The 27,134-nt window shown below is 53.5% G+C and overlaps 1 protein-coding gene across 4 annotated transcripts in view; it reads right to left on the reverse strand.

The window, feature by feature from the left end:
* Positions 1–27,134, reverse strand: part of KDM2B (lysine demethylase 2B) — a 120,375-nt gene that overhangs the window by 59,908 nt on the left and 33,333 nt on the right. For 3 of the 4 annotated variants that reach the window (XM_048221406.2, XM_026514836.4, XM_057305810.1), the window contains exons 7-11: positions 17,379–17,472; positions 16,233–16,386; positions 8,461–8,576; positions 2,628–2,754; positions 66–556 (exon numbers count right to left, since the gene is read on the reverse strand). In XM_048221406.2, the coding sequence (XP_048077363.2) occupies positions 66–556; positions 2,628–2,754; positions 8,461–8,576; positions 16,233–16,386; positions 17,379–17,472 (982 nt within the window). Of the gene's footprint in view, positions 1–65; positions 557–2,627; positions 2,755–8,460; positions 8,577–16,232; positions 16,387–17,378; positions 17,473–20,853; positions 21,114–27,134 lie in introns of those variants that run through there. The other variant, XM_057305811.1, reaches the window with a different exon arrangement.

The raw sequence follows: 27,134 nt of genomic DNA on the forward strand, positions 1-27,134 counted from the left end.
GCTGCCCCTGGGAACCCACCCGGCCCTTCTCAGCTGCCCGGGCCCAGATGCGACCCCCTGCCCACCTTCACGCCCTCCAGGAGTGCCTGGGGGTCCTCGATGCCCTCAGGGACACACTTCTTGTTCTCTGGGAGGGATTCCAGTTTCTCCACCAGCGCTTTCAGGCCCTTCAGCTCAAACTCAGTGAGGTGGGTCCACTTGGCGGAAACCCCCGTGGCAGGGGAGCCCGTGGGCGTCTTGGGGTAGTCTGTGGGCACCGTCGTGGACTTCACACTTTCCTCCGACTCGTTAGACAAAGTCCTTTGGAGGAACCGCATGGCAGGTGCTTTGGGCTTCTTCCCAGAGGCTTCCTGGTCCTCTGAGGGGGTGCTGGTAGGCGACGGAGGGCCATCAGTGGGGGGCTTGGGCCCCTTATCTGCACCCTCCTCTTCCTCTTCCTCCTCCTCTTCTTCCTCCTCCTTCTCCTCCTCTTGAGGCTGCTGCTCACAGGACTCCTCCTCCATCTCCAGCCAGGAATCAGATGAGAAGCCGTCTATGCTGGGCTTTCTAGGCGCATCTACAGGGAACAGGAGGGTCACAAGAAAGACTGAGATGAGTCTTGCAAACTCCCTGCTGGAAATCCCTGGAACCTCACTTGCTATGCGCCCCCCCCCTTTACTCTGGATATCAAGCTTTTTTTGACAATTCTAATGGTCTATGCCTCCCTCCAGCTCTAGAAAGGCTGGGGTCAGTCAGACATAGGATCAAATCCCAGCTCTGTTTCTTCCCAGCTGTGTGTACTCAGACAGGTTGCTTCACCTCTCTGCATACACCTGGCATTTTATTTTTCAACATATAAAAATAACGCCAAAAATGCATATAGTATATAACGATTCCATTCATATGAAATGTCCAGAACAGGGGGAAATATATAAAGACAGAAAGTAGATTAGTGGGTGCCTAGGCTGGGCGCGGGGGAGATAAGGAGATAACACAAGGGTACAGGTTTCTTTCTGGGGTAAAGAAAACAACCCCAAATAGACTGGTGATGGCTGCACAGCTCTGGGAATATGGGAAAAACTGAGTTTTACACATTAAATTGTCTGATGTGGGGACAATATCCCAATAATGCTGTTTTTAAAAATATAAGGCAAAAAATGCTTCCTCTGAACGCTTGCGGTGAGGACCCGCTAAGGAATCACTGAGCACGGGTCCTGGCACACAGCTAGCATTTGATACACGAGGCCTCTCCCTGATGTCTCCTCTTTATCTTGGCAGGAGGAGCAGTGAGGCGGGGGGAAACAGAGGCAAGAAATTTCAATGACCCAAATGCTGCCTCAAGCTTTCTTCTTGTGCCTGCGAATGGAATCGGGAACGTTCTTCTACAGCCCTAAATATCCGAATGAGAGAAGTGACTCTCTGTTTCCTGGTCCTGAGGACTGCCACAAAATCAAGCCTCTGGTCCCCACAGGAACGTGTAAGCTACTACAACCACAGGGGTCGCCCCATTATTTCAGACTAATTTCCCATTTCCTACCAGGCTGGGAGCTTCCAGAGAGCAGGTTATGGGGTTTCAGGACTTTTCACCACCTGAATATTGCATCATCTGACATGTAGGAGACTCACAAGAGACTCCCCAGGCAAAACTGAATTTCTAGGAGGGAAATAAGCACTCCCCGATAAAGACCTCAGCAGACACATGTGTTCTCCATCATATGCCCAGTCTCAAACCCCCAAAAGTCACCAAGGATGACAGTCAGGGGAAAGAGGGAAGAAGGCTTTTTACAGTGAGGGAAAAAAAGAATCTAAAAATCCTGGGGATTGCAGGAGAAACCGTGCAGACCCTAACGGAGACAGACCGATCGTATTTTTCTATCCCGTGATGAGAAACAAGCAGCGAATGAGTCTGTCTCAGCAGACTGTGAATCCAGGAAAGCCCTCAGCAGTAACAGCTCAGAGGCAGAGGGGGAGACCCGTGTTCTTCCAGATTGCTCCTCGGGGCTCACTGTCACACCTAGAGACAACCTCAGGCGGGCGCCTAGGAGTGGAGATTCAAGGACTGAGCCATTTGGGGGGTGATGTCCCTTTAAGTAAAGGCAGTAAGGCAGGGTTCCGCAGCTGCAGCTCTAAACGCTCTCTCCTGCCTCTGTCAGAACCACCCACTGCTCTGCCAGAGCTGTGTCTCCAGCCCTGGTCACCCCTCCCGCTGGCTCAAAGCTGGCCTCAGATTTTGGGGATTGGCTGCACCTCAAGGGCCTGCTCCTATATGGACAAAAACCCAACCCGTCGGTGCAGGGGAGGGCTGCAGATGGGGGGACCAGCTGGAGGCCACAGAGGAATAAAACCACCAGGATTCTCTGCTCCGTAGGGGACCCTGTTTCAGCAACCACGCCTGGGACCGGTTCCTCAGCGAGACCTGGAGGCCACCAAGGTGATTCTGTCAGGGTCAAAGTTTCATTTTCTTGGACTCTGTATTCCAGATGGGAAGTTGACAAGGATGGCTTCCCCTCCTAAGGGGTCTCTAGGAATCTGCCCCACACTTTGTTTCAAAAGAATTCCAGAAACCCAGGGACTCTCAAGGGCCACACGGAAAACATTCTTCCTGCCCAGCTGAGCAGGGGAGGCGGCCGGGCCCACGTTTCACTCACCAATAAGCATTGATTCTCTCTGGTATTCCTGAGTGAGGTAGGACCGCTGGGTCACACAGTACACGTATCTTTCCAAGACATACCAGCACATCTCATAGTAGAAGGGGTAACGAAATTTGGGCTGCACCTGAAAGCAAAGACCCAGGGGTGGAAGTCAGTTTCTGGAGGGCAAAGGAGAACCAAGGGAGAAAAATGGGGGGAGGGGGTTTCTGCAGGTGGGAGTTATTTTCACCATCTTAACAAGAGCACAAATGGTGTGAGGGAAAAATGGGGGAGGCGGGCTGGAAGGCAGGAGAGAGGCGCTGGAAGGGGCAAGATACCAGTAGCATGCACAAATGAGGAGGAAGAGGGGAGAAAGGTCTATGTGAGAGCATCATTTCAAAGCTCCCTGAGCTGCAGGCCGCCAGGGGAAGGCGGATGGGGTCCGCTTTGTGCTTCTGTGAGATGCAGAGAAACAGAGTTGTCCCCTGACCTGCTGACGGAGGGTGCGGGTACCTGCGGATGTGAGCCTGATGCCAGCTACAACAAACACAGGCTCCTCCTCGTTCTCAAAAATTCTTGCACACACTCTGCTATCCCTCCCTGCCCCTTGAAAGACAGAAAACGACCCCCAAACCTTACCCATTTGCAGACGGGCTATCAAGCATCTCCTGCACTCTGGGAGGGAGGCAACACCGGGTGGACCAATGAGGAGGGAGGGGGTGTGGCCTCTCCTACCTCCAGGGGCGGGGCCTCAGAGGGTCCCACCTCCTGCACCTCCTGCTCCTCCCTGACAACCACCTGGCACTGCCCAGTCTGTATTCCCAGAGGATTCCCTCGGACCCAAGTCCCCAGGTGACCTGGGATGCTCTAACACCAGGAGACACACGCCCGGGTCTGGAGCAGGAGTCCAGATGGGGCTCCCCTTTGGGCCATTTCTTATAGGGGAGGAACTGTAGGTGCAGATAGCTTTGTCTATCAGAGCTGTGAAAAGGCCTGAGCTCCAGGAGGATTCTGATGGGTGAAAGCGCGGGGTCTGTATGGACGAGATGGCAGAGAAAGATGGCAAGGAAGCAATTCCACTGACGGCCCTGCACAGATGAACCTTCCAGAAACTTCATCCTGAGCGGGTAACTGAGGAATGAGGGCAGTGAGTGGGTGGTCCCTGTCTCCCCCAGGGACTGAGCCCTCTTTTCCAAGGCTGCGCGTAGATCTGCACAGGTCCACACTCACTCCGGACCTGCTCTCTTGCCCTCTCGCCAAGGGTGTGTCCACCTCCAGAGACCTCTGCAGGTGCCAGAGACCCCTCTTCACCTCTTCTATCTTCCAGAAACCCAGGGAGTTGAATGTTAAGCAAGGACACTCTCCCACCTTTCTCTGCAACAGTCTACAGGCAACATTCTACGTGTGGGATGAAGGCAAAGACAAGCAGACCTCGGTCCTCCATTTGCCCTAAAATACCACTTTCCTGCCTCTCCCCAGTGCCCACCTGGAGAAGGCCCTAACTCTGCCCTCTCTGAGAGTCCCAGCTCAGTCCCCTGGCTACCCCAGGCCCCACTGACTCAGTGTTCAACCGTGAGGCACTTGAGGGGTTTCACTTCTCCCAACTGCTTATTGGGTCCATTTGACCTCCCCACGTCTGGTGGATGGTATGTGCTGGAATGAGATCCTGGCCGCCGCATGCTTTTGAGCTCCTCTGGGGGATGCATGGAGTTGGGAACATCTAGCGGTTTCCTTGGCTCCAGCTACTTTCCTGAGAACCCTGCTTTGAATGCTGGGATAGCAGTAAACCTTTTTCGCTGTCACTGAATCAGTGTCCTTCCGAGTTTAAAAAGGAGAGGGGCACTTCAGACTGAGACAAACCCTGACCTCCTGTAAAGAGGGGTCCAGGAGCCTCAGCCCTACCCGCGCTCCAGAGCAAGGACCAAGCGACTTTGAAACCAATTGCCAATACCTACAGAGCAGGCTGAGGACAGGCAGGCCCGCCTCTTCTCGGACCCTCACTCACATCTCCTAACTTCAGATTCGATTGGTAAGACTCTGAAGTTGCTTTTGACCTTTCAAATTTTGGGAAACCGTGCAAGCCGCTCTGCATTGAAGGGCACCATGGCGCCTGAGAATCTTTCTAGATCAGGAAAAAAATATATTTTTTGGCTGTATATCAGGAGAGGAAGAGAAGTCTCCCCTCATTGTTGCTGAACCCAAGGGAAACCAGCTGGGTGAAAACAAATGCTGATGAAGGAATTCGAATTTTTTCATTTTATTTTTATTTTTTTTTTCCAAGAGAGCACGGCAGGAAACAAAATTTGCAAAGAATTGACTTACAAACGGGTTGTCGCCTTCCACCCTTCGCCTTCAAAAGGTTTCAGCCACATGCCTGGGAACATTAAACACACGATTGCTCAACATTATTTGTTGACAAATTCGGAGCCTCACCAAATTGAGTTGTTCAACCGAAAAGGCAAGGCAGTCAGAAAGCATATGCAGCGCTCCCAGCCTGGGGGGTAATCAGTCTATCAGCGGATCTCAAGGGGTAGCTTTGAGTTCCCAAAGGCCCATGCAAGTAGCACTTGGCCTTGGCCCTTCCTCTTACAGCTGAGTGACCTCAGGAGATCAAAACCAAAGGTGTTTTGGTGCGTCTAAAACTCCCAGGTCTCAAGGGACTTGAAAAACTAAAATATGAGGGTGGGTGGAAGTGTCTTAAAATTTGTTTTTCTCCTGGAAAAAAAAAAAAAAAGTCAATGGGAAAAAAAAATCCAATGGTAGAGGAAAAGAGGAGAGGAAGGGAAAATTATTTGCAATTTCCAAATAGATTCACTGGCTGAAAGGGGATGGAGCGTGCGGCGTTACCTTTCCTGAGAAAGCTGCCTTCACTAGAGCCATTAGGGAAAAAAAAAAAAAAAGATAAACATAAGAGAGACGGCAGTTTAATGAATGATCAACTGGACCATCCCTGTCCCTTATCAAACTAACTGGAGTTAAAAATATGTAGTGATAGTTGTTGAGACGTTATCTTCACATAATAAACATGCAACACACCCGGTCCTTGGTATAGTTCCTCCCCGTCTTGCATCTTTACCATGAGAGGATTTACTCTGCACAGGGGCGGGACATACGTGGGTTTCTACACATTGGAAACTACCAGGCCCTGGCAGGGCAGGGCCTCAGCGGCAGCAAGGTAAAGACCCCTACCATCTGACCCCCCCAAAATTAAAATCCTAGCGAGCAAGATGCGGCTTCCTAAACATAGGAGACCGCTGGGGTTCCCCTGGTCTGGACGGGAGGGGGGTTCCCCACCTTGGGCCACAAAGGCAAATTCTTTTTCTAAGACAAATCCACACCACGGGGCTGGCTTAAAGACTGACAGTTTCCTGTCCCACCCCCTGCCTTTGGTTTCCAAGCAAAGCCCTGTTTTAGGGACTCTTGAAAAACTATTTTTAAATGGCCATAACCTTCTTAAGAAAGCTCGCAGGGATGTAAGGAATTAAGCTGTAGCGAGCTGACAAGGAGCCCTGGCATTTTATCTGGCTTCCAGTGCTCTCTCCCCAGCATCTTTTGTCTGCCTTGGCTCCTAAGACATAAACAATTGGGCCTTGTAGCCAAGCCCTCTCCAAAGACCAGAAATCAAAGCAGATTAAACAGCCTGCCGCTGCTTCCCGCCCAGCCTGCCCACCAGCCCCCCGCCCATCAACCTGCTTCAGGGAAACCAGATGGGGCGCCCACTCAGACGACAGGGACAGTGGGCCTTGGGGGAGGGGACCCTGCCGCGCTCATCTCAACGTGGGCCTCAGAGTCCCCGGGTGCTCACTGTGACGCCGAGGGTTCCACACTATTACCCTCCCTCCCGCCTCCCACCGAGCAGGGGAGGGGAGCTGGACTCCTGATGGAAGGATGGGGTCCAAATCCACTAAGATGTATAATCCGGATTCCCTGGGGGAGGGGGACAGCTGCCAAGCAAGTTGCCAAAGCCTTTAGAAATCCCAGCCTGATTCCGGCTTTCGGGAATTGGCTGGAAAGTCGTGGGCCTCACTTTTTCTAGATTTCTCCTTTTTTACCCCACACCTCCCTAGTCTGCTCACACGCAAACTGGCCCATTCTTCAGGGCTGGCCAAAAAACAGTTGGCCGGAGCCCGAGACAGCACTTGACCCAGACTATGAGATGACTGCTCACACCCACAGGTGCCTTTCTCCAGCACAGCACAGGGTGGCTTCCACCAGACCAGGGCTGACCGGGAAAGGGACGGTAGGCGGGCAACAGAGAAAAGAGGAGCGAAAATCCACAAAACAAGACCCAGTCTCTGCAGATCCGGGCATCCCAGCAGCAAACCCATCATTCTGAAGATGCACAGTTGCTCCCTGAAGCACACCTGACCACTGAATACAGCTCAAAGTTGTTCCCAGGAATCCCCAGGACAAGGTCCCTCAACATCGGGACTGTTGGAGAAGTCAGATACACACACAGTAGTGAAGACTTCTGGTTCATGTATGTGATTCTGTGCAAATCAGGGCCTAGAAACAAGACCAAGAAAGGCGGGGACCCTGGGCCCAGGGCATCTGCCTCGATGGGATGCTTCTGCAGAGTCCCGGCACGACAATACCTCTCTGGGGCAAAAAAGTCACTTCTGACGCAAAACCCAAGAAGATGTGGTGTGGTCTGTCCATACAATGGAATATGACTCAGCCATAAAAAGGAATGAAGCAATGACATCTGCTACACCGTGGGTGAGCCCCGAAGACACCATGACAAGTGACAGAAGCTAATCACAAAAGGACACCGTTAGAGCATTACATTGCTATGAAATGTTCCGATAACAGGCAAATCCGCAGAATCAGAGAGTGATCATTGGTTGCCACAGGCTTGGGGTGGGGAACGGGGTTTATGGAAGGTGACCGCTAATGAGTAGGGGGTTTCTTTCTGGGGTGATGAAAATGTCCTTGAATTGGAGTGCACAACGCTATGAAAACGCTAAATGCCACTGAGTCGAGCACCATAACTGGTCACCTGGATGGTACGCAGATTATAGCTCAATAGGAAAAAGAGATGAATGTTTGAACGACTGTAAGAAAAAAGAAGACAGAAGGGGCCCTCTTGGCCCCAGTTTCCCACCCTCAGACCTGTCTCTCCACTGCCCTGGGACACTTGGTCAAGCTGCACAATGGGAAAGAGGGTCAGACGCAAGCAGCCTGTGCTCTCCAGAGGAAGCTCGTGGAGTAGAGCAGAGCAGAGGACACACGTCAGGTGTCTAAGCCTCGGGCCCCGGTCCTGGGGTGTGGGGGTGGGGGAGACCCTATGTCTGAGAAGCTGTTACTGTCACAGTCAAGAGGAAAGCCCCCCATTCCCACCCCTACCGCAAGCAGACACTGAGACAGAGCTCAGAGACAATACTGAGGGACTCACAGATACCGGCTTCCTCAGGGCGCTACCACATTTGGGGTCCCTGGGCGGAGGAGACAAGTGGCCAAGAGCTGATCCTTCCAAGGACCCAGCCCCCGCTCCAAACCACAGCAATAACAACCACAAAATCCCCCCCAGCTCCCGCGCATCCCTCTCTACACATAAGAAGAAAGAGGCAGGGTTCCTGGTATCTCCCAGCGCTTTCTCCATAGCCACTTCCTCTTCGACGAGGGGGTTTTGGCTGCCACGGGCCCGGAGATGAACAGAAACTCCAGGGGCTCTGTCTGGGTGGGCTTTTGCAGACAGCCCTCCGCAAGGACCAAGGCCCCACTGGAGGCAGGGAACAGGAGGGAGGGAGGACCACGGAGGACTCTGGAACGACTCGTCCCACACACCCCGAGCGCCAGGCAGAGCTCAGGGGCCGGGCAATCCCACGAGGAGAGGAGGAAGCCACCTTACCCGCGTTCTGTCCTCAATCTCGTAGATCCGCAGCTGCATGGGCACGTTAAAGCTATGCAGGATGTTTCCGCCAAACACCAGAGAGTCTACCGGGGTGTAGACTGCATGGATCCAACCTGGGGTGGGGAGGCCACAGAGAGGGTCAGCCACTGGCCCCTGGACCACTGGGAGGGTCATGGATGAAAGCACGTAGAAGGGCCCAGGAGACCCCGGTGAGCACCCAGGGCCAGAATTGAGGATGCCTGGGCTGCCTGATGCAGAAGGTAAGGTTCCGGACTGGCCGACAGGACTCAGACACACAGCCCCAGCCTCTGACCCTTGGCTGGCTCGAGCCAGCGGTGGGCAGCTGGAGGCCCTCGACAAAGGCTTCCTCGTGTTGTTTCAGGCCCGGCCACAGCAGCAGCAGAAGCAGGCCCTGTCCCCCTCCCAAGCTGGCCAGGGAGCCGGACATCTCTCAGTCACCTGCTCATCCGTCCCTGAGCCTCGTCCCCCGCATCCCAGAGACCACCCGTCTCAGGAGGAGTCACAAAGGATTGCTTGGGGCCACAACTAAGGAGTGAAACTGCTAGAACTGCAAAACCCAGACATTTTCCTGCCTGAGGCACAGGACAGTGAAGTCACCTATAAGGACTGGAACCCAGCGCATCGGCCTCGCTTGGTCCATGAAGGCTAGACTAACCAAGCCACCCGAATCCTTTGCCAAGTGACTAATACATGTTTCCAGGGCTCAACAGACCCACATGCGCTCCCTCCTACAGTAACAGCACGGAGCGGGGGGACAAGCAGCATTATAATCCACTCCCATTTACAGATGCTGAAACCAAGGCTGAGAGAAGGCAAGTCAGGTGCTGAATGGAGTCACCGCGCCTCCGCTCTGACCCCCCACGCTGCACGGCTGCACAGGCTCAGTGACCAGGCCTGCAGGTCCCAGGAACATGCCAGGGAGGCAAAGAGAGACACGCAGAGGGAAACAAGAGAGGCAGAGGCACGACAGGACAGACAGAGGCAGAGAGACTCACGGTGAAAGATAGAATCAGTAGAGGAGAAAGGGGACAGACGGGGCCACCCAAACCCCGAGATCCCGAGCCCCGGTGTCCACATCTTCTCTGACCCCTCTTCTCTGACCTGTGTGCATAATTTGTTTGCTTGGAGGACGATTACAGAGTCCCCACCCCACACCCCAAAACATGCCAGCCCTGGGTCACAAGCAGTCACAGGTGGCCGTGGCTGCCAGGCGCATAGGTGCGAGGCCACTGCTGCCCTCTGTGGGACACTTGGGGCGCTGGTCCTGCCCTACTGGGCAGGGAGTGGGATGAGCTGGCGGTCCTGGGGGAGAACGGTCCTGGGGGAGGGTGGGGAAAAGCACCAGCCCAGAGCACAGGAACGAAGGCTCTGTGTAAGCTGGTCCCGCCGTCAGCTCCCCACACCTCTGGCTCTGCCTGGTGGGTGTGCTCTTGTCCAGTCACCTGGGCGCCTTCCCGCCACCTTCACACTTCCGTGCAGGACAAGTACGGCTGCCACCTTGGCTTCCACACCTGCTTTGGCCTCTCCATCTCAGCTGCGTGCCAGCCAATTTTCTCGGCCGTACGTTTTTCTATCTTTGCTGAGCAGAGCTACACTGTCTATTACCGTTCCTGTTACCAACATCGACATGACTTAAGCAACATTTCCTGAACTGGGACCCAGGACTGCCAGGGTCAAGCAGACGCACATGGTGGGGTGAAGCCTGAATGAGGCAAAGATTCCTGGGTCCCGTTCCTATGCTCCTCACATGCCCACACAGGGCCCTACAGAAAGCCCCAGCCCCTTGGGTCTGGGCTGGAAACTGTCCCATGGCCGACTCACCATGCGATAGGGGGCGCTTGACCACCCCCTCTCCTGGCCTCCATCTGCCTGTGTGAAATGAGGGCGATCACTACTCCCTTGCGGGGAACCTGGTGAGCAAGAACTCAGTCCGTGTAAGGTGTAAGCAACTGCCACTGGTATCTGTGGTTGTCTCATCCATCTTGAATGCTTTGCAAAGAGTGGTGCCCACGTAAACCTGCATTTATCAGCCCTGGACTCTCCCTTCTGTCCTATCAAGTGAAAACACAGACACACCTGACTTACACCTGTTACGCTGCTGGGTGAGCAAAAAGGGAAACAGAAGAGAGGTTCTGCTTCAAGTGGAGTGGCAGGGAATCTATACCCCCTGGCATTTCAAGGGGTTCTAGAAGCTTCTACCCACTCTCCTCTAGTCCCCAAGCCAGGGCCTCACGGTGGGTCAGGCAGCCTCAAATGGATTACTCACTGCCAAGTTCCTCCCCCTACCCTTCCTCAGATCTGCTCTATGACTTTAACACTTCCCTCAGGAAGAACCAGGGAGGGGAAACAATAGTGTTCATGGGCTCCATCCATCCCCACCCTCCTGACGGTGTCTCCTTGGCTGCGCCCCAGGAAGCATGAGTGAGCAGGTGTCCCAGGCTGGGACAGGGCTGGGGAGGCTAGCATCTGCCTCTTGCTTCCAGGCCAGAGTCATCAACAACATGAAGGCAATAACAGAGGTGATTCAGGCCAAGCGACAAGGGACAGATCCAATCATGGAAGGAAAGCAGGCAACCCACAAAACCTGCTGACAGGTGTTCTCTGGGACCTGAGGGACAGTGGAGCACATTAGTCTCTCTTGCCCACAACCGAGACGCTCGGGATTCAGAAACCAACCTTCCCCCCCCAATCCACTTTTGTCTGTCTTTGTGGCAGTTGTAGGGGTAAACCCAAAAGTCATAGAACTCAGGGGCGCCTCACAAAGGGCCACGACCTGCTTCCTTCATGAAGTCCCTGAGCTGGGCCAGGCCCTGGGCTGGGCAGCCCAGCTGCCAAGGCACAGCCTCTCCTCTCTAGGACCTCCTAGCTGGTACCAGGGACCCAAACTGGCAGGCCACAGGCTGCATCAGACTCAGGAGCGTGTTTAGTTTGACCCACCTGTGTTACGAAAATGGGGAAATTGTACAAGACTATCTGAATTGCTTTCTTCTTTAGAAAAACAGGAAAATGGGCCCACCAGGCCATTCTCCTCTGGCTTTAACTGGCTGGAGATGCGTAGCAACTGTCCAGTTTCCCAGACCCCACCCACCCTCTGCCTCCCATCCAGCCTGCTTCACTGCCACCTTCTCCCTGCTCTGTACCCATTTTACAGGTGGGTCATCTGAGGCCCAAGCCACATTACACTATTAAATAGCTTGAGGTTATTTTTCCTCAGACTGGCCCAAGTCTAAGAAACACCTAGGGCTACCCATGAATTTTGGGTCATGGGTGATCCTTTTTTTTTTTTTTTTTTTTAAGATTTATTTATTTATTTATTTATTTATTTATTTTAGAGGGAAAGAGCGAGCGAGCAAGGAGAGCAGAGGGAGAAGGAGTGGGAGAGAATCCCCACTGAGCCCAGAGCCCAACAAGGGACTCGATGTGGGACTCAGTCCCATGATCTGAGCCAAAATCAGGAGTCGGATGCTGAGCCACCCAGGTGCCCCTGGGTCATGGGTGATTCCTACTACAAACCAAGGATGGGAAATACTTTCAGGCCAGTCTAAGCCACTGACCCCAGGGTCCTTCCCAGGTCCCTATACTGGGCTCCCCATCCTGGCTGCTACCTGGCTGGACATGCATTCAGGACAGAGAGAATCTGCCTTATGGCTTCCCTACGACCTTCCTCACTGCCAAGTGGGCCCTTAGGGAAGTTTGTTAAATGAGCACATAATTCTCCCAAAGTCATATGGCTGAGAAGGAAGACCAGATCGTAAGTCTGCTGACTCCCAGGCTAACGGGGAACCAGGTCAACTCTGAAACTAGACGCACTTGTGCTCTTGCCCTGCTCTGTTGCTTATTAATTGTGTGAACTTGAACTAGTTTGTTCACCTCTCTGGGCCTCAGGAAACTTCTTTAAGATTTTTTTTTTTTAATTTTTTAAAGTAATCTCTACACCCAATGTGGGGCTCAAACTCACGACCCCAAGATCAAGAGTCATGTGCTTTACCAACTGAGCCAGGCAGGCGCCCCCACGAACCTTCTTTATTTAAAAAAAAGGCAGGGGGGACATAAGTGTCTCCCCACATGCTTATGAAGAAGGTAAGTAATGTATGTAAAATGTTCGTTGCTCAGTAATGCAAGTTACTATTACCATTAGCCACAGTTCACCTAAGCTGGTGCGGCCAGCGGGGAGGCTGAGCCCATCCACGTGGTCAGGGCATTGGGCACAGGCATCACATGAAGGAAAAAGATGTCACCGGGTCCATCTGACTTCCGATTCCTTGGGGATGACTTCCACCTCCAGCTTTCCATACACCTCACAATCAGGCTGAAGCTGGGTAACCTGCCAGCCACTCCTGACCCTGACTGTGTGCCTGTCGAGGCCACTGTATTCCCACTGCCTCTGCCTCATCAGCAGGACAAACCCAGGCCCCTTTCTCCAGATCATGACGCCCCCTCAGCCACCTTCAAGTCTTCCTCTTCCAGGCAGCTTTCCCAGACCACCCAGGAATGAGGCCTGAGAACCACTACCCCTGCAGCACCGCCAGTCCCCAAACCCTTCACCCCAGACGTAAGAAGAGTGAAACCACATGTCACAAAGACACGCCAACATTTAAAAACCCTCCCAACCCAGCAGCCTCCCGGGTAGCTTTCAGAGTTGAAGATCTGCTGAATGACCCACAGGGAGACGTGAGGCCAGCATGAGAGAGGAGGATACCTCTGTAAGGTCGCCCTGTGGGGACTAAAACCCAAGTCAGAAGTGAGAAATGCCAGAATTAGATTCTCTGCTCCTGATACAGAAAAACCCACATGCAGGGGTGCCTGGGGGGCTCAGGTCGTGATCCCAGGGTCCTGGGATCGAGCCCCGCATGAGGCTCCCTCCTCAGTGGGGAGCCTGCTTCTCCCTCTGCCTGCCACTCCCCCTGCTTGTGCTCTCTCTCTCTCTCTCTCTCTCACTATGTCTCTCTCTGTCGAATAAATAAATAAAATCTTAAAAAAAAGAAAAGAAAAGAAAAGAAAAACCTACATGCAGAGAGCCTTGTTCCCCCAGGCGGGCTCTCCATCTCCACCCAAAGCCACACTCCAACGCCCCCCAACCCTCAGCTGTGTGTCTGCCCACAGCTCAGGGCGTGTGGATGCGGGAAAGAATCCCCAGGTGCCCAACTACTTCTGTGACTGCGAAACTCTAGTCCTTCTGTTTTCACTGGCAACAGAATGAGGAAAATGAAGACAGCACAGACTGTCATAAACTCAAAACTATCAAATTTAAAGAACTGTCCTTTATTCTGAAATTACGGACTTCCAACTTTTTAGTGTCAGAATCATCTTCCATTTGTCAAAGTCAGCAACAGTAGATGCCGGCTTGCTTTTTTTTTTTTTTTTTTTTTTTAATTAACGCCCATCTTTAGCAAAACTACAAGTTTGTAACTACAAGCTCCCAACTTTTTTTTTTTTTCCCATTTCATTGTTCCCTGCAGAAATCAAGGCTTGGTAATCACATGCACCCCCTGCCTCTGAGAAGGTGACAAATTCTAACTGTCCCTTTCTCACTTCCCGAACATCCTGATGTCTTGCTCACAACCCTCAGGGCCAGGAGTCTTTGCTGGGGTCTAACTTAACCTGCTAGCTGCAGTTCAAATCCTCCTCTTGCCTTCAGCAGACAGTCACACCCCTGCTGGGGCTCAGACGCCGCTTCTCAAGACCTTTTCCAACTTGCTAAGTCACCAAAATGAACACCGCTCCCATCCCAGACTGAGGGAGAGCAAAGAACCACCTCTCAGCTCTGCAGAAGGCCCTGAGAAAAGACGGTCTGTCCTCCCAGGGAGATCAGGAGGCCTGCACTCTGCAGGACCAGGATGGGAAGGACCTGGAGGGTTCCACAGTTCAGCTCCACCCCACTCCCACTGTGGAGATGGGATAGTTGAGGCACAAACAGAGGAAGAGACCAGCCCAAGGTCACAAGGAGAGTCAGCAGCAAGGCCGAGGGCATTATAGAGTTCCCTTGCATCCACCACGGCCAATCCTCCAACACCTAAAGAGTGGCCGGAACAGACTTGAGAGGTCTCCCTGCCACATCTGCCACGGTACACACCACAAACGCTGCCCATTGACTGCAACCCATTCCTGTCCCAAGCAGGGGTCCCCACCACTCCCCAAGTCTGAGGATGGACCTGGGGCCATCGTAACAAAGTCACCCCCACTAAACCCTGCCACTTCCAAATCCCCAATTTCCCTAATAGTGAAATCTCTACCTTCTGCCCAACTTTCTAGAACAGCTCAAGTGTGCAGGCCCCATCCCCTCGGTGGGAGATGCTACGGTAACAGCCCCCTCTTCATGTGACACTATGTCCAGACTCTAGGCCAGCTTCCAACCCAACTCTCAGAAACCTAAGTGTGACTGGCTTCTCCATCCAATGGATCTTAGTTGCTTCAAAAGATACTCCTAAGGTTCAAGCCCCCACTCAGTGGCAAATTCCCTGCAGGCTCCTTCACACAGTCATATATAAAGCCTCTACTTGTATACATCCAGTGACGGGGAGCTCACTACCTAGAAGAGCAAGTCATTCCAATACCACTTGGCTGTACCTCTTCTTCCAGGAGACGATCTTTCAACTAGCTGACTGCTGTTCCCATACACCTTCACTTCCCTGGGTAAAACCACCCTTCTTCCTTCAAATTCATCTCACCTGATGTGACATCCAGACTCCTATCTCCAGGTTGACTCACTCTCCAAAGTATAGTGACCAAAAGGAGTACAACCTCCTATATGGGACCTGACCCCCTTACTCTATACAGTGGGACTGTCACCTCCCTTATCCTGGATAAAATGTTACTGTTAATGCAGCCCAAGACTGCACTCGCTGACCCCTAGGGCATCTGTCATACTCACTGGTGCCTCAGCCTGTAAGTGCCCAAAAGCCCTCAGTCCATGACCAAAGAGCTGTAGGCATGTAGGTCTCAGCTCACTCAGTCCTCACTACCACCCAGGGAACTCTCACTCCCATTTTACAGACAAGAACACTGAGGCACAGAGAGCTTAACTCACTCCTGTGAAGTCATAGCTCGTAAGCACCAGAGCTGAAATTCAAACTAAGGCCGTGCAGTCTGGCTCCAGGGCCAGAGCTCTCAATTACTGCCCTCTACTATACTCGCAGCCTTAATTTCTTTTTCTCTTTTCTTCTTAATTTTTTGGCGGGGGGGTGGGGGGGTAAGTCCAAGTACAAGAGCTGACATTGACCTTGACTATATTTCGCCTTGTTCTGCAGGAAGGAAGCTACCACACTGGGTCCTTCCCCAAAGCTACATTCCCCTCTGCCCATTCCCTAGGCTTTCAGGCATGCCTGTAAGACCCCCCCCACCCTGGGGTCCACCCTTCCCCACAACCTGCCTGGAACCGCCATTACCATGCGTTGCATTCCTTGGGTAAACCAACTTAATTCCTCCTTCAAGAGAGTAAACCCACCCCCCTCACCACAGTACCACTGTCATCCCCTCACACAGTAATCTCCACAGGACGTCCTGGGGAAGCCATTCACGCTTCCCCTGAGGGAGGGCCCTAGGCTTTACCCCAGGAGTGAATTCTAGCCCACAGGCAGGGAGACACAGGTTAGATGTGCTCTCAGAGACTGCCAATGGCCACGCAGCCCACAGAACCCCGTCACTTGGCCCGAAACCCTGGCTGAGGCCACAGGGATGCGGGAGTCTTCTCCCAGTGCTGGGAGAGCCAGGCCGAGGGAGAGCCCGACGCCAGGCTCGCCGGAACCTACCGGAAGGGATGAAAAACGTGTAGCCCTGTTTCAGCTCAATTCTTTGGCATCGCTCCACGCGGTCTCCCAGGAAGATGTCACTCTGTTTGCCTGACAGCACCCACTCCTCGTACAGTGCCAAATTGTGCAGGGTTGGAGGAATCAGCCAAAAGATCTTGGGAGGAAAAGGAGGCAATCAGCTGAAGATCCGGGCCAAAGTCCTGGATTCCTTCCAGGCTGTGCCACAACCCAAGGAGACAGCCCCACCTGCCTGGGAGCGGGGAGGACAGAGGAGCGCCTCCAGGACCAGGCCCAAAGGGTCTCTGGGCTGGCGGGGAGGCTGCGTCGCCCTTCTGGGACACCCTCTGCCTGCCTTTAGGGAATCTCCATTCCTGCCGAAACATCAGGGTGGCTAGAGTTCCTGGACTGCGTGGAACATTCTTTCTCCTGAGCCGCAGGCTTGGTGGGGAGGTAAGGGAAGGAGACGAAGGGAATTTCCTAAGTTGTATGATAAAATGGTCCAATAAATAAACCCGGCCTGTACTCACTATGGAGAGGGAGGAAAAACATCTGGAACCAAGCAGGATGACTTCCTACCCAGGATTTCTTCCAACATGTTTGGTTAAAACAAACGTACACGCAAACCCAGACAAGCAGGGCGGCACGTGTCCGCTCAAGGAGCACCCACATCCGCACGGGGCGCTCAGAAGCGAACGCACCAGCAGCATCCTGAACGCACGCATCACCTCCTCTCTCTGGGGGACGTCTGTCCCTCAGATAAAATGTTCTTGGAGGCAGGTGGTGCCGACAACTAGACTTTTAAGTTAAACGGTCTCAGTGCTGGGGCTGGAAACCACAGCGGGCAAAGTGAATGCCGGGAGTTCTTGGGAACCAAGGCTAGAGTTTTAATCTGGCCTGAGGTGCTTAGAACACTGGACTAGGTGAGCAGGTATGAACAGGTAACCAGGTGTGATGCAGAACAGCTGACCTGGATCGTTCCCTCCAGGCGAAGACGGAGAGTGGGAGGTGGTCCTGAAAGTGGGCAGGGCAGGAGCTGGCTGGGCTGGGGGGGGGGGGGGAGGCGGGGGCGGGGGTTAGGCGAGCAAGCCCCTCCATGAAGAAACAGCTAGGAATGTACGGAAGTTGAAGAGATTTGGCTCAACTCACCTTCCCACCCCGGAAAACATGGTACCAAACGGAAGTGCCTCCAAAGTCGATGTGGAAGTCAGTGAAACAGCCTTTCACGCTCATCAGACAGTACCTGTGGCACAGAAGCGGGGGAGCAGGAACAGTAATTCAGTGCCTGAATCACAGGAGGTGCACGACAGCTTCCGAAGGGCCCGACCTGCTGTCCTTTTATAAATGCTAACACCGGGGAATTTTCTTTTCTTTTTAAACCCAATTCTAATCGGAGTTCCCCGTGGGGGAAGCCCCTGTGATCAGATGACGAATCTCAAGCACTGGCCACCTGCCCCCAAGGCTGGGGGAGGCATCTGGGTTTTCAGGTCCCCAGGAGAGAGCTGGCAACCCACAGGCCACTTGGTTCCTTCCTCACAGACAGCTTCTGCTCTTGCCCCACCCCCACCCCCACCCCAGGGAGAGGCTTCCTTTCTGCTCCCTCCCAGCGCCTGTACCTGCCGTTCTCCCAAAACGCCTGTCCCCTCCGCAGCAGCTGGGCCCCTGGAATTCCACTGTAAACCACCTGCAAAGCTTGCCAGTTACCAGTTCCCATTCATCTCTTCTTTCACTCGACAAGCGTTTGCTGAGAGCCAACCAACGGTCCAGCCCAGAGCTGGCATGGCCCTCAGAGAAATGTGTCAGCATGCATCAGCCCCCTGCCCTTCAGGATGGGACATTCTTAACGGAGCACTGCACGGGGAAAGTGAAACAGCAATGCAACTGACTGAGAAGTGAGCAATGCGGCTCCAAGTACAGGGGTACCAGCCACAAAAGATCACCGTGTAGGATTCCACGGATATGAAACGGTCCGAGTAGGCAAACCTACAGAGACAGAGTAGATGAGGGGTGGCCAGGGCTTGAGGGCGGGGGGTAGGGGGGGTAGGGAGGGATGGGGAGTGACTGCTAATGGGTACAGGGTTTCATTCTAGGGTGATAAAAATGTTCTGAATTTGACTGTGAATGCACAACTCTGTAAACATACGGAACCACTGAATTGTACACTTTAAATGAATGAATGGTATGTGAATTCTATCTCCATATAACTGCTAAAAAAAAGTGAAGGGATTAAGAGAGGACACTGGGGGTGGGGTGGTAGATGGGCAGAGAGGAGAACCTGGGCCTCAGAGGCTTGGGCAAGGAGGTGCAGTCAGGAGAAGGAACCCGCCAGCAGCCCCCCTTCTAAGCTCTAGCAGCAGCCAGATAACCCACCCTTCCTTACAGGAACTCACCAGTCTCCTCCCTCCTCCCTTGACATGCTGCCCTCCTAGGGGTGGGCAGAGCTTAAAGGGGGCGGGGGGGGGTGGTGACAGAGCAGGCTTCCAAGTCCAGGCCTGGCAGACAGGGTTGCCAGGGTCCCCTCTTTCCCTCCCACCCCTTCCCACAAGAGCCACCAGCAGCACGGGTGGGGCAGCCTCCCCACGGCTCATGCACCTTGGCACCTCCAGAGGCCCACACACACATGCTTACCCCACTGACCTCTTTTCCCCGCTGCACTTTGCTTTTCCATGGTTTGGGGAAGAGGGGAGGAATGGGGCAGGGACAGACAGGGAGGAGGCAGCAGCAAGCCCCAGTGGAGATAATGGGGGGCGTGGGGCTGAGCTGGTTAGGAGGCTGGTGGGCTCCAGGTGCCCCCTCCCTCTAGCTGCCTTTTGCACCTCACATTCAGGTGGACCCGGGGCTCGGCAGTATGCAGGCAGCGTGCCCCGCGTCCCTCCTCCGGATAGGCTGGAAGGAGCCTTAACCATGTGTCTGCAGGAGGCTGACAAATCAGAAGGCCTTCCCCCACATCAGAGCCCCGCTGCCTAGCAACCCCATCGGAGGGGTGTAGTTGACAGCACAGGACGCAGCCCTGTCACGAAGACAGGCGCGGGCTGCGAGGCTGGCGCTGGGGTTGTTAAAGTCCCAGGTCAGGCTGGGGCTCTGCACCCTTCCGCCTCCAGCCAGGAGGCCCAGCCAGGTCCCTACTCTGAAGACCCGAGTGACCCTCTTCTCTCCAAGGAACTGGGGGTGGGGAGTGGGGGTGAAGCCCTAACCCACCCCACCCCCACGGACCACACCGGCCTCCTCTCCAAGCACCACTTCAAAATATTAGTCCTCATTTTCCTAAAACCACCTCTTCGTCTGGATTTTTTTTCTTTTCTTTTTTTAATCTAACCTTGGTTTCCACCCCCTTCAGGCCTCAGCAGAAAACAGTCTAGGGAAAACAATTTAAGTGTTTGTGGGGTGGAGCAAGGAGATGTGCTCCCTTTGGTCTGCAGCTTGATAACCACCCAGGTGCCCGCAGCAGAGAGGAGAGGAGCTTGGCTCTTGGGCTCCAGGCCCCAGGCTGGCCTGGCCACACGGGTCACCACCCCCCAACCTCCTGTCCCCCAGCCCCAACCTCCCCAGCAGGCGTGCACCAAATCACTAGGAGCTGCGGCAGCTATGTGCAAGGAAAGTTCTCCAAGTTGTGCTTGCGTCTGATCTGCCCTCCCAGTCACCCTCCAGCATCCTCTGAGGCCCTTCGGAGCTTGGGGGCGCCACTTCCAGCCCCGCCTCTCCCACAGAGGCCCCTCCTCCCATGTCCCTCATTTCCTGGCGGCGAGGCCGGGCCGCCCCTCCCGCCGGGCAACTACATGCGTTGGAGCAGCCAGGGTGGCTGTGACAGGGCGGCTTTGTCCGGGCCCCTGCAGCCGCCACCCCCGCCCTCGCGCCCGCCCCGCGCTCATTCCGGGTCTCCCCCCTCACTCCTGGTCCCGCTCGCTCTGGCGTGACGCCTTTGCACTGACCTCTACAGCTTCCTCTTCCAAAGCACACCGCAGTCACATGGGCACCCCGGCTCGGTGCCACGGCCGCTAAGCTCTCCCAGCCGGCCAGCCAGCCTGGCTTCCGCCTCGGCTGCCCCTTGCCCGGAAAGCCGCGCCCCTCGACAGACACCCCCCACCCACCTCCGGGGTGGCTTCCGTGCAGGAGTGCACCCTCCAAGTTGGGGGATGAGAATCAGGAGCCCCCGAACTAAGCCTCTGGGTGGTTCCCGCCTCCCAAGGCCCGGGCTGGCTGGGGAGGAGCGTGGTAGGAGGGGGCGCTGCACCTGCAGCACCAACTTTGGGGCGCTGCCTGGGGTCTGGGGAAGCCGGGCGGCCCCACCCCGCCCTTTTCCCTCCAACTTAGCGAAACTCCCCCGGCAGCTCAGGCAGCATCCCCTGGGGCAAAGGTCTTGGCGGGGGTAACCTGGGGAAAACTGGCACCGGGTGACGGGGCTGAAGGCGCCGAGCGCGCGCGCACACACACTACACACTTACACGCAGCCCCGGGAGACACAAAGAGCTGCTCCGCGACGCCGGCTGCGCAGCCCGCGGGCGGGAGGTGACCCACACCCCGCCCTGGCGCACCCCATTGGAGCGGGGGCTCCCGGGCAGCCCCGGGCCCGCGGGGCGCAGCGCAGGGACGCCCGCCCGGCCCCGCCCGGCGCGCCCGCGGTTACCCTCGGCGGCAGCGGCAGCGCGGCTCCCGGGCGTCCCCTTCGGCAGCGCAGGATCGACGCGCGCCCAGCCCCGGCGACCCGAGCTGAGCCCCCTCCACGGCGCTGGCAGGCCCCGGCCGAGGACCGTGCAGCCCTCTCTCTCTTCCTTCCTTCCTCGGGGAGCCGGGCGCAGGCTGCGCTCATCCCCGCGCTGAAACTGAACACCCGCGCGGCGCGGCGGCCGCCAGGAAGGAGGAGGGAGGCCGCGGCGGCGACAGGGAAGCTTGCCGGCCAGCGCCAGGGGACGCCGCCGCCGCCCACGGCCGCCCCCTCGCCCCGGCTGGGTGGGGGCACGAGGGTAGCTCTACAGGCGGGAACTCAGGAACACCCGCGCCCCCGTTTTCAGAGAGTGTGGGCGCCGTCCTGCAACTGGAGGTGTCGACCCAGCAAAGCCACCTTCCTTAAATGTGTCCTTCGGGGCACGGCTAGGGTTTGGAGGGAGGGTCAAATCCCAGGTATGGCAGCTCGGGGAGAGCAGGGATGCTGCTCTGGCCCTAAAACAGACTATCTGTGTGACCTTGGGCAACTTACTTCCCCTCCCTGAGCCGGTTTTCTCATCCTAATGGCAGGGAAGTGACCTGAAGTTCAACTCTGCATTCTAAGATGCTCCTTTGCTGCCCCTTCCCCTATCCAACCCTTAGTAGCTATGCAAACCTACATCACAGAATAACTGTGGGAACTCACTGAGATACATACATGTTAACACAGTACCTGGACCTATGAGACTGTGATTAATAAATCCAATTTTCACAACCCTCCGAGGTCACTCCCAGGATTGTCCCCGTTTTACAGATGAGAAAGCAGAGGCTCGGAGGTCGTGACTCACCCAGGTCACTACTTCAGTCAGTGATGGTGCTTACCCAAGCAGCCTGGCTCAGAGTTTCTCAGCCCTTCTCCCACTCTCCCTGGCAAATCCCAAGACTCTCAGAGCAGCAATGTCTGCAGGTCACAGCCAAGCTCAACCGCTGACTTCCGGCTGCACGAGATGGTCCAGCTCAAATCAGAAGTCCTCCAGGGCATGCTCACCAGGGCCACAGCCCTCCTCCCATTCTGTCCCCACACCCTTTCCCTAAACCGCAAGGGGGCAGGAGACAGTGGTATACCCTCTGTAGGAGCAGAAGTTCAGCTTCTCCATTCTTTGCCAAACCCCATCCACTGGGGCTATCCACCAATATTAACTAATAGGCTCTAATTATCAAGTGCTAATAATAATAATTGTTTACATGCATGAAATCATTTCACCTTTAAAACAACCCTATAATCCCCATTTTAGGGAAGTGAACATTGAAGCCATTTCAAGGTGGTCAATGCCCTGGGTCAGGGAGCCTCTTCCCAGTGTCATTTACAGAATGGCCCAGCCAGCCATTAGTACCTCTCCAACGGCCTGCTATGAGACCGCACTGTGACCTTTTTAGAACTGGTTGATTTTTTTCACCATATATATGTTCGCCTATTTACGAGAAAAAATTACAATTACAAAAAACATCTCCCATCTTGGATTTGAGCACTAGTCATTTGGTGGGTGTTCTTCAGAGAAAGGTTTTTTTAAGCACTTTTTCTGTTTTGTTTTTTGAGAGAGGAAGTGGGGAGGAGCAAAAAGAGAGGGAGAGAGAGAAGCCCAGCCAGGCTCCACGCCCAGCACAGAGCCAATGTGGGGCTCGATCTCACCACCCTGAAATGATGACCTGAGCTGAAATCAAGAGCTGGATGCTTAACAGACTGAGCCACCCAGGTGCCCCCGAGCAAGGTTTTTAACACACACAAAATATATACAGAGCTAAATGAGCTAAGAGAAGGCCCTGACAGCTGAACCGGGCCATCCACATGGGAAAATTATTACTTTTTTGGTCACAAATGCCTCAGCTCAAGCGCCAGCAGGGATCACATCAGATGCATCTGTGTTAAGTATAGCACCGGCAATACAGCCCTATAATTATTCTGATCAACTGTGTGACATTGGACTAAATCCTTCCCCCTCCTGGAACTCAGCATCCCCATTTGGTGAGCTAGTCAGGGGCCTCTAACTGGTGGCCCTCAAGGGGTCAAACCAGGCCGTAGATGTGCTTGGTTTGACCAGCACTGGGTTTTGTTTTGTTTTTCTTTTTTTTTAAAGAAGAATTTTTGAAATCATCCGCAGCCATAGCAGCCCCTACTGTCTTACATTCAAGTGCTACACCTGTTACCCGCATTGAAGCACTATGAACTGCAGTTTCCTTGCCTGTAAAATGAGAATAGGAACACCTACTTCCAGGACTGCTGAGATATGCGTGCTAAGTGTCTAGCACAGTGTCTGTGTCTATACACGCAGCACAGAAAAGGCGGGCTCTCTCTGTTCCTCTTGTACGGAAGCAGAGAGGAAAAGCCAGGAATCCAGAGGCCTGGGGTGTGCTGCCTGGCCCTCAGCTCTGTCCCTGTGCGACATCAGCAGCCTCTCTAGGTCCATGTCCCAGTGTGATATACCACACAGAGATGATCATTTCTAGTACCAGCAAACATGGTTGGGAAGAGCTGAAAGTAAATAAGCGTTGTCGAGATAAAAGCCCAATGCAGGGGCGCCTGGACGCCTCAGTCAGTTAAGCGTCTGCCTTTGGCTCAGGTCATGATCCCAGGGTCCTGGGATTGAGCCCCTCACAGGTCTCCGTGCTTGGCAGGGAGTCTGCTTCTCCTCTCCCTCTGCCCCTTCCCTCCCCACTGCTTGTGCTCTCTCTCTCACTCTCTCTCTCAAATAAATAAAAAAACTTAAAAAAAAAAAAAAAAGCCCAATGCAAATGTGAGGGAGAATAGATTGAAAAGCCAAGGATTCCGATGGCAGTTGGAGACCTTGTGTCTACAAGAGGCCACACAGACAAACATCTTGTCCTACCCACATCTTACATCCACCATAGGCTCCATTTCCCTACAGCACGGTTGGGAGGTGGGGAAGGGATGACAGGATCCGCACTTTGTAGAAGGGGAAACTGAGTCCCTAAGAGGCGATCAAAGACTTCCTGTGGCCACCAGACTGCCAGGGGCAGCCTTGAAACTTGCTCATCCCAGCACCCATTTTTATCCTGTCTGGGTTTCAGCTTTGCACCTCCCAATTTTTTCCCACTTCCTCCTGCCACCCCCAGAAAGTACACAGTGAAAAATGCAGCTAACTCCCAATTATTTGGGGGCCAAACATATGCTTTATGTAGGGTCCCCTTCCTTTCCCTGCCTGTCAGTTCACAGCTTGTCTCCATTAAGCCTCAAGGCTCATTTCTGCAAGCAACATGTGAGGACAGAAGAGACTTGCTAATTTCCTTCTGGAATGCATCATAATACCCAGCGGTACTAAGTGAGGAAGGTATGCCCATGTCATAGACCTAGGAGATTATGCTTTAAGACATGTCCACAGAAGTCTGTGAGGCTCCCCCTTTCAGAGATAGAGTCAAATTCCCCTCCCCTTGAGTGTGGATAGACCAAGTGCCTCACTTTTAATTAAAAGAAGATGGCAGAAGTAAACAGCATATGACTTTCAAAACTGGGTCATCATAGGCACTGTGACTTCTTCCTTGCTCTCTCTCCAACCATTTGGGGGCAGGGGGGACCAGCTGCCACGTCACAGGACATTCAGGCAGCCCTACGGAGAGGTCCATGTGCTGAAGAATGATGCCCTCTAGCCAACAGCCATGGGAGAACACCATCTGGGAAGTGGGCCCTCCAGCCCCAGTCAAGCCTTCGAGTGACTGCAGCCTAGGCCTAAGTCTTGAGACAAGCTCACTAGTGACTCTGAGCCAGAACTAGCCAGGTAAGCCACTCCCAGATTCCTGACCTACAGAAACTGGGAGGCAATGTTTGTTGCTTTAAGCTGCCAAGATTTCTTTTTTTTTTTGTAAGCTATAAAATTTTAGGGTAATATTATGCATCAATAAACAACTAACACAGGAGCACTCCCAAATAGCTATCACTGTTTATCCGATTATAAGGAATTTTCCAAGATAATTAATTCTGGACAGGCAAAAACATTCCTGCAGGGTAGAGATGGAGAGAAGGCAACGGCAGAAATGACCAGGGCAGCTGATATTCATTCAGCCTGCCCTGTCATCCTCTTTTCCCTTATCTTGCTTTTTTAAAAAAACTAATCTCTACACCCAACATGGGACTCGAACTCACGACCCCAAGATCAAGAGTCAACCCCACGATGAAGAGTCAGCCAGGTGCCACCCCCCTTTATCTTGCTTTATGTTTCTTCCCAACGCTTATCACCTCCTTAATTATGACTCACTTGTTTGCTTGCTCATCTCTTTTCCCCACCCAAACATAAGCCCCCCGAGCATGGGGACTTTGCTTTTTTCACTGTAGCCTACCAACTACTCAGAATAGGGTCTTGCATTTATGGGCCCTTGGTAAAGGCAGAAACAGATAACTAATATGCTAATAAGGGGCACCTGGGTGGCTCAGCTGTTAAGCGTCTGCCTTCGGCTCAGGTCATGATCCCAGGGTCCTGGGATCAAGCCCCGCATCGGGCTCCCTGCTTGGCGGGAAGCCTGCTTCTCCCTCTCCCACCCCCCTTGCTTGTGTTCCCTCTCGCTGTCTCTCTCTGTCAAATAAATAAATAAAACCTTAAAAAAAAAAAACTTAATACGCTAATGTAACTTTTACATCTTTGTCTCCCACAAGGTTACAGCTAACCTCTTGACAAATGCTCGCACCCCTAGCTTTAAGTATCTCAACCAAAACCCATTAAAATTTTGAACCCCTCGCCATGATCAAACTGCACAAATCCTACAGCCAGAGAGAAGGCAATAATGGGTCTAAAACATTCCTCTCTTCCCTCTTGCAAACCTCAATTCAGGTGGCCTGTCAGCATGGAATCTCTGACTTCTAGAAACAGTGTCATTTCAATTAAATTTCACAGAACCACTCTACGGTCCCAGAGGACTTCGTCGTGGGATTTTTACCTTGCTGATTAACTGAAATCAGCATTCTTTTCAGCCAAACCAATGGACTATTTCCAAGGTGACAACCTCCTAACAAGGTTCAAATCCTATCACAAGTTCCCACAGCCACTGACGGGGTTTGTAAACGTATCTGCCACACAATCCAACCAATGTGTTGAAGACGTGTGGTTCTAGAAAATTGTACGTGAGCCCATTTTTGGTAAGTAGATAGGATTCTCAATGTATTAACAGAATTAAACTATTCAGAGGAATTTTTCAATAAAGCGAAGAATGTATCAAACATCTAAAGGAGGCAAAGTAATTGAAATCGGCGTCCCCCAGCGCTATCTATTTTACCTTCCTAGATACACGTCCTATTTTCCCCCTGCTCCCTCCTGCCCCGTCATTTGCCCTCGTAGACATGATGCACCGGTTTCTGCTATCACTCCACTCCCACCTCCTGCAAGCCACACAGCAACAGAACTTGCAGAAAGTAAATCTGAACATATCCTTTTCTGCTTAAAATCTCACAGAGATAGGCGCATTGAGTGACTGGCTCTTGATTTCAGCTCGGGTCGTGATCTCAAGGGTCTTAGGATCAAGCCTCACATCAGCCTCCATGCTCAGCAGGAGTCTACTTGAGATTCTCTTTCTCCCTCTCCTTCTTCCCCTCCTCCCCTGCTCGAGCATGCCCTCTCTCTCTCTCTCTCTCATAAATAAATAAATCTTTAAAAAAAAAATCTCAGAGTGCCTGGGTGGCTCAGTCAGATGAGCACCTGCCTTTGGCTCAGGTCATGATCCCGGGGCCCTGGGATCGAGCCCCACATCAGGCTCTTGCTCAGCTGGGAGCCTGCTTCCCCCTCTCCCTATGCTGTTCCCCCTACTTGTTCTCTCTCTCTCCCTTTCTTGCTCTGTCAAATAAATAAATAAAATCTTAAAAAAAAAAAATCAGAGTTTCTGACTGCTCTGAGGAGAAACCCAGAAACCCTTCACTATGGCATGTCGGGCCCTGATCAGTCTGGCCCACCCACCATCCTGCACCCACTGCCCCTTTCCCTTGCTCTGCTCCAGCCTCACTACGTTCCTTCCGCAGGTCTACGTGTCCCCCTCTCCCCGCCCCTCCTAACCTTCCCACCAGGCTCTCTGCACGCAGCCAGGAAAGCTCTTCCCAGGCCTCTTCTCCTATGTAACGCCCATCTTGGGGACACCTGCCCTGCCCTCCCTGACCACGAGTACCCTACACGCACCTGCAGTGTGTGGATCTCTGCCATGTGGGCCCAACACAGCTGTAAATTTCCATCTGCTTCTCTGATTGTTGGATGAACGTCTCTCTCCTGAGAC

Source organism: Ursus arctos, unplaced genomic scaffold (genome assembly GCF_023065955.2).
Source record: "Ursus arctos isolate Adak ecotype North America unplaced genomic scaffold, UrsArc2.0 scaffold_34, whole genome shotgun sequence".
NCBI lineage: Eukaryota > Metazoa > Chordata > Mammalia > Carnivora > Ursidae > Ursus > Ursus arctos.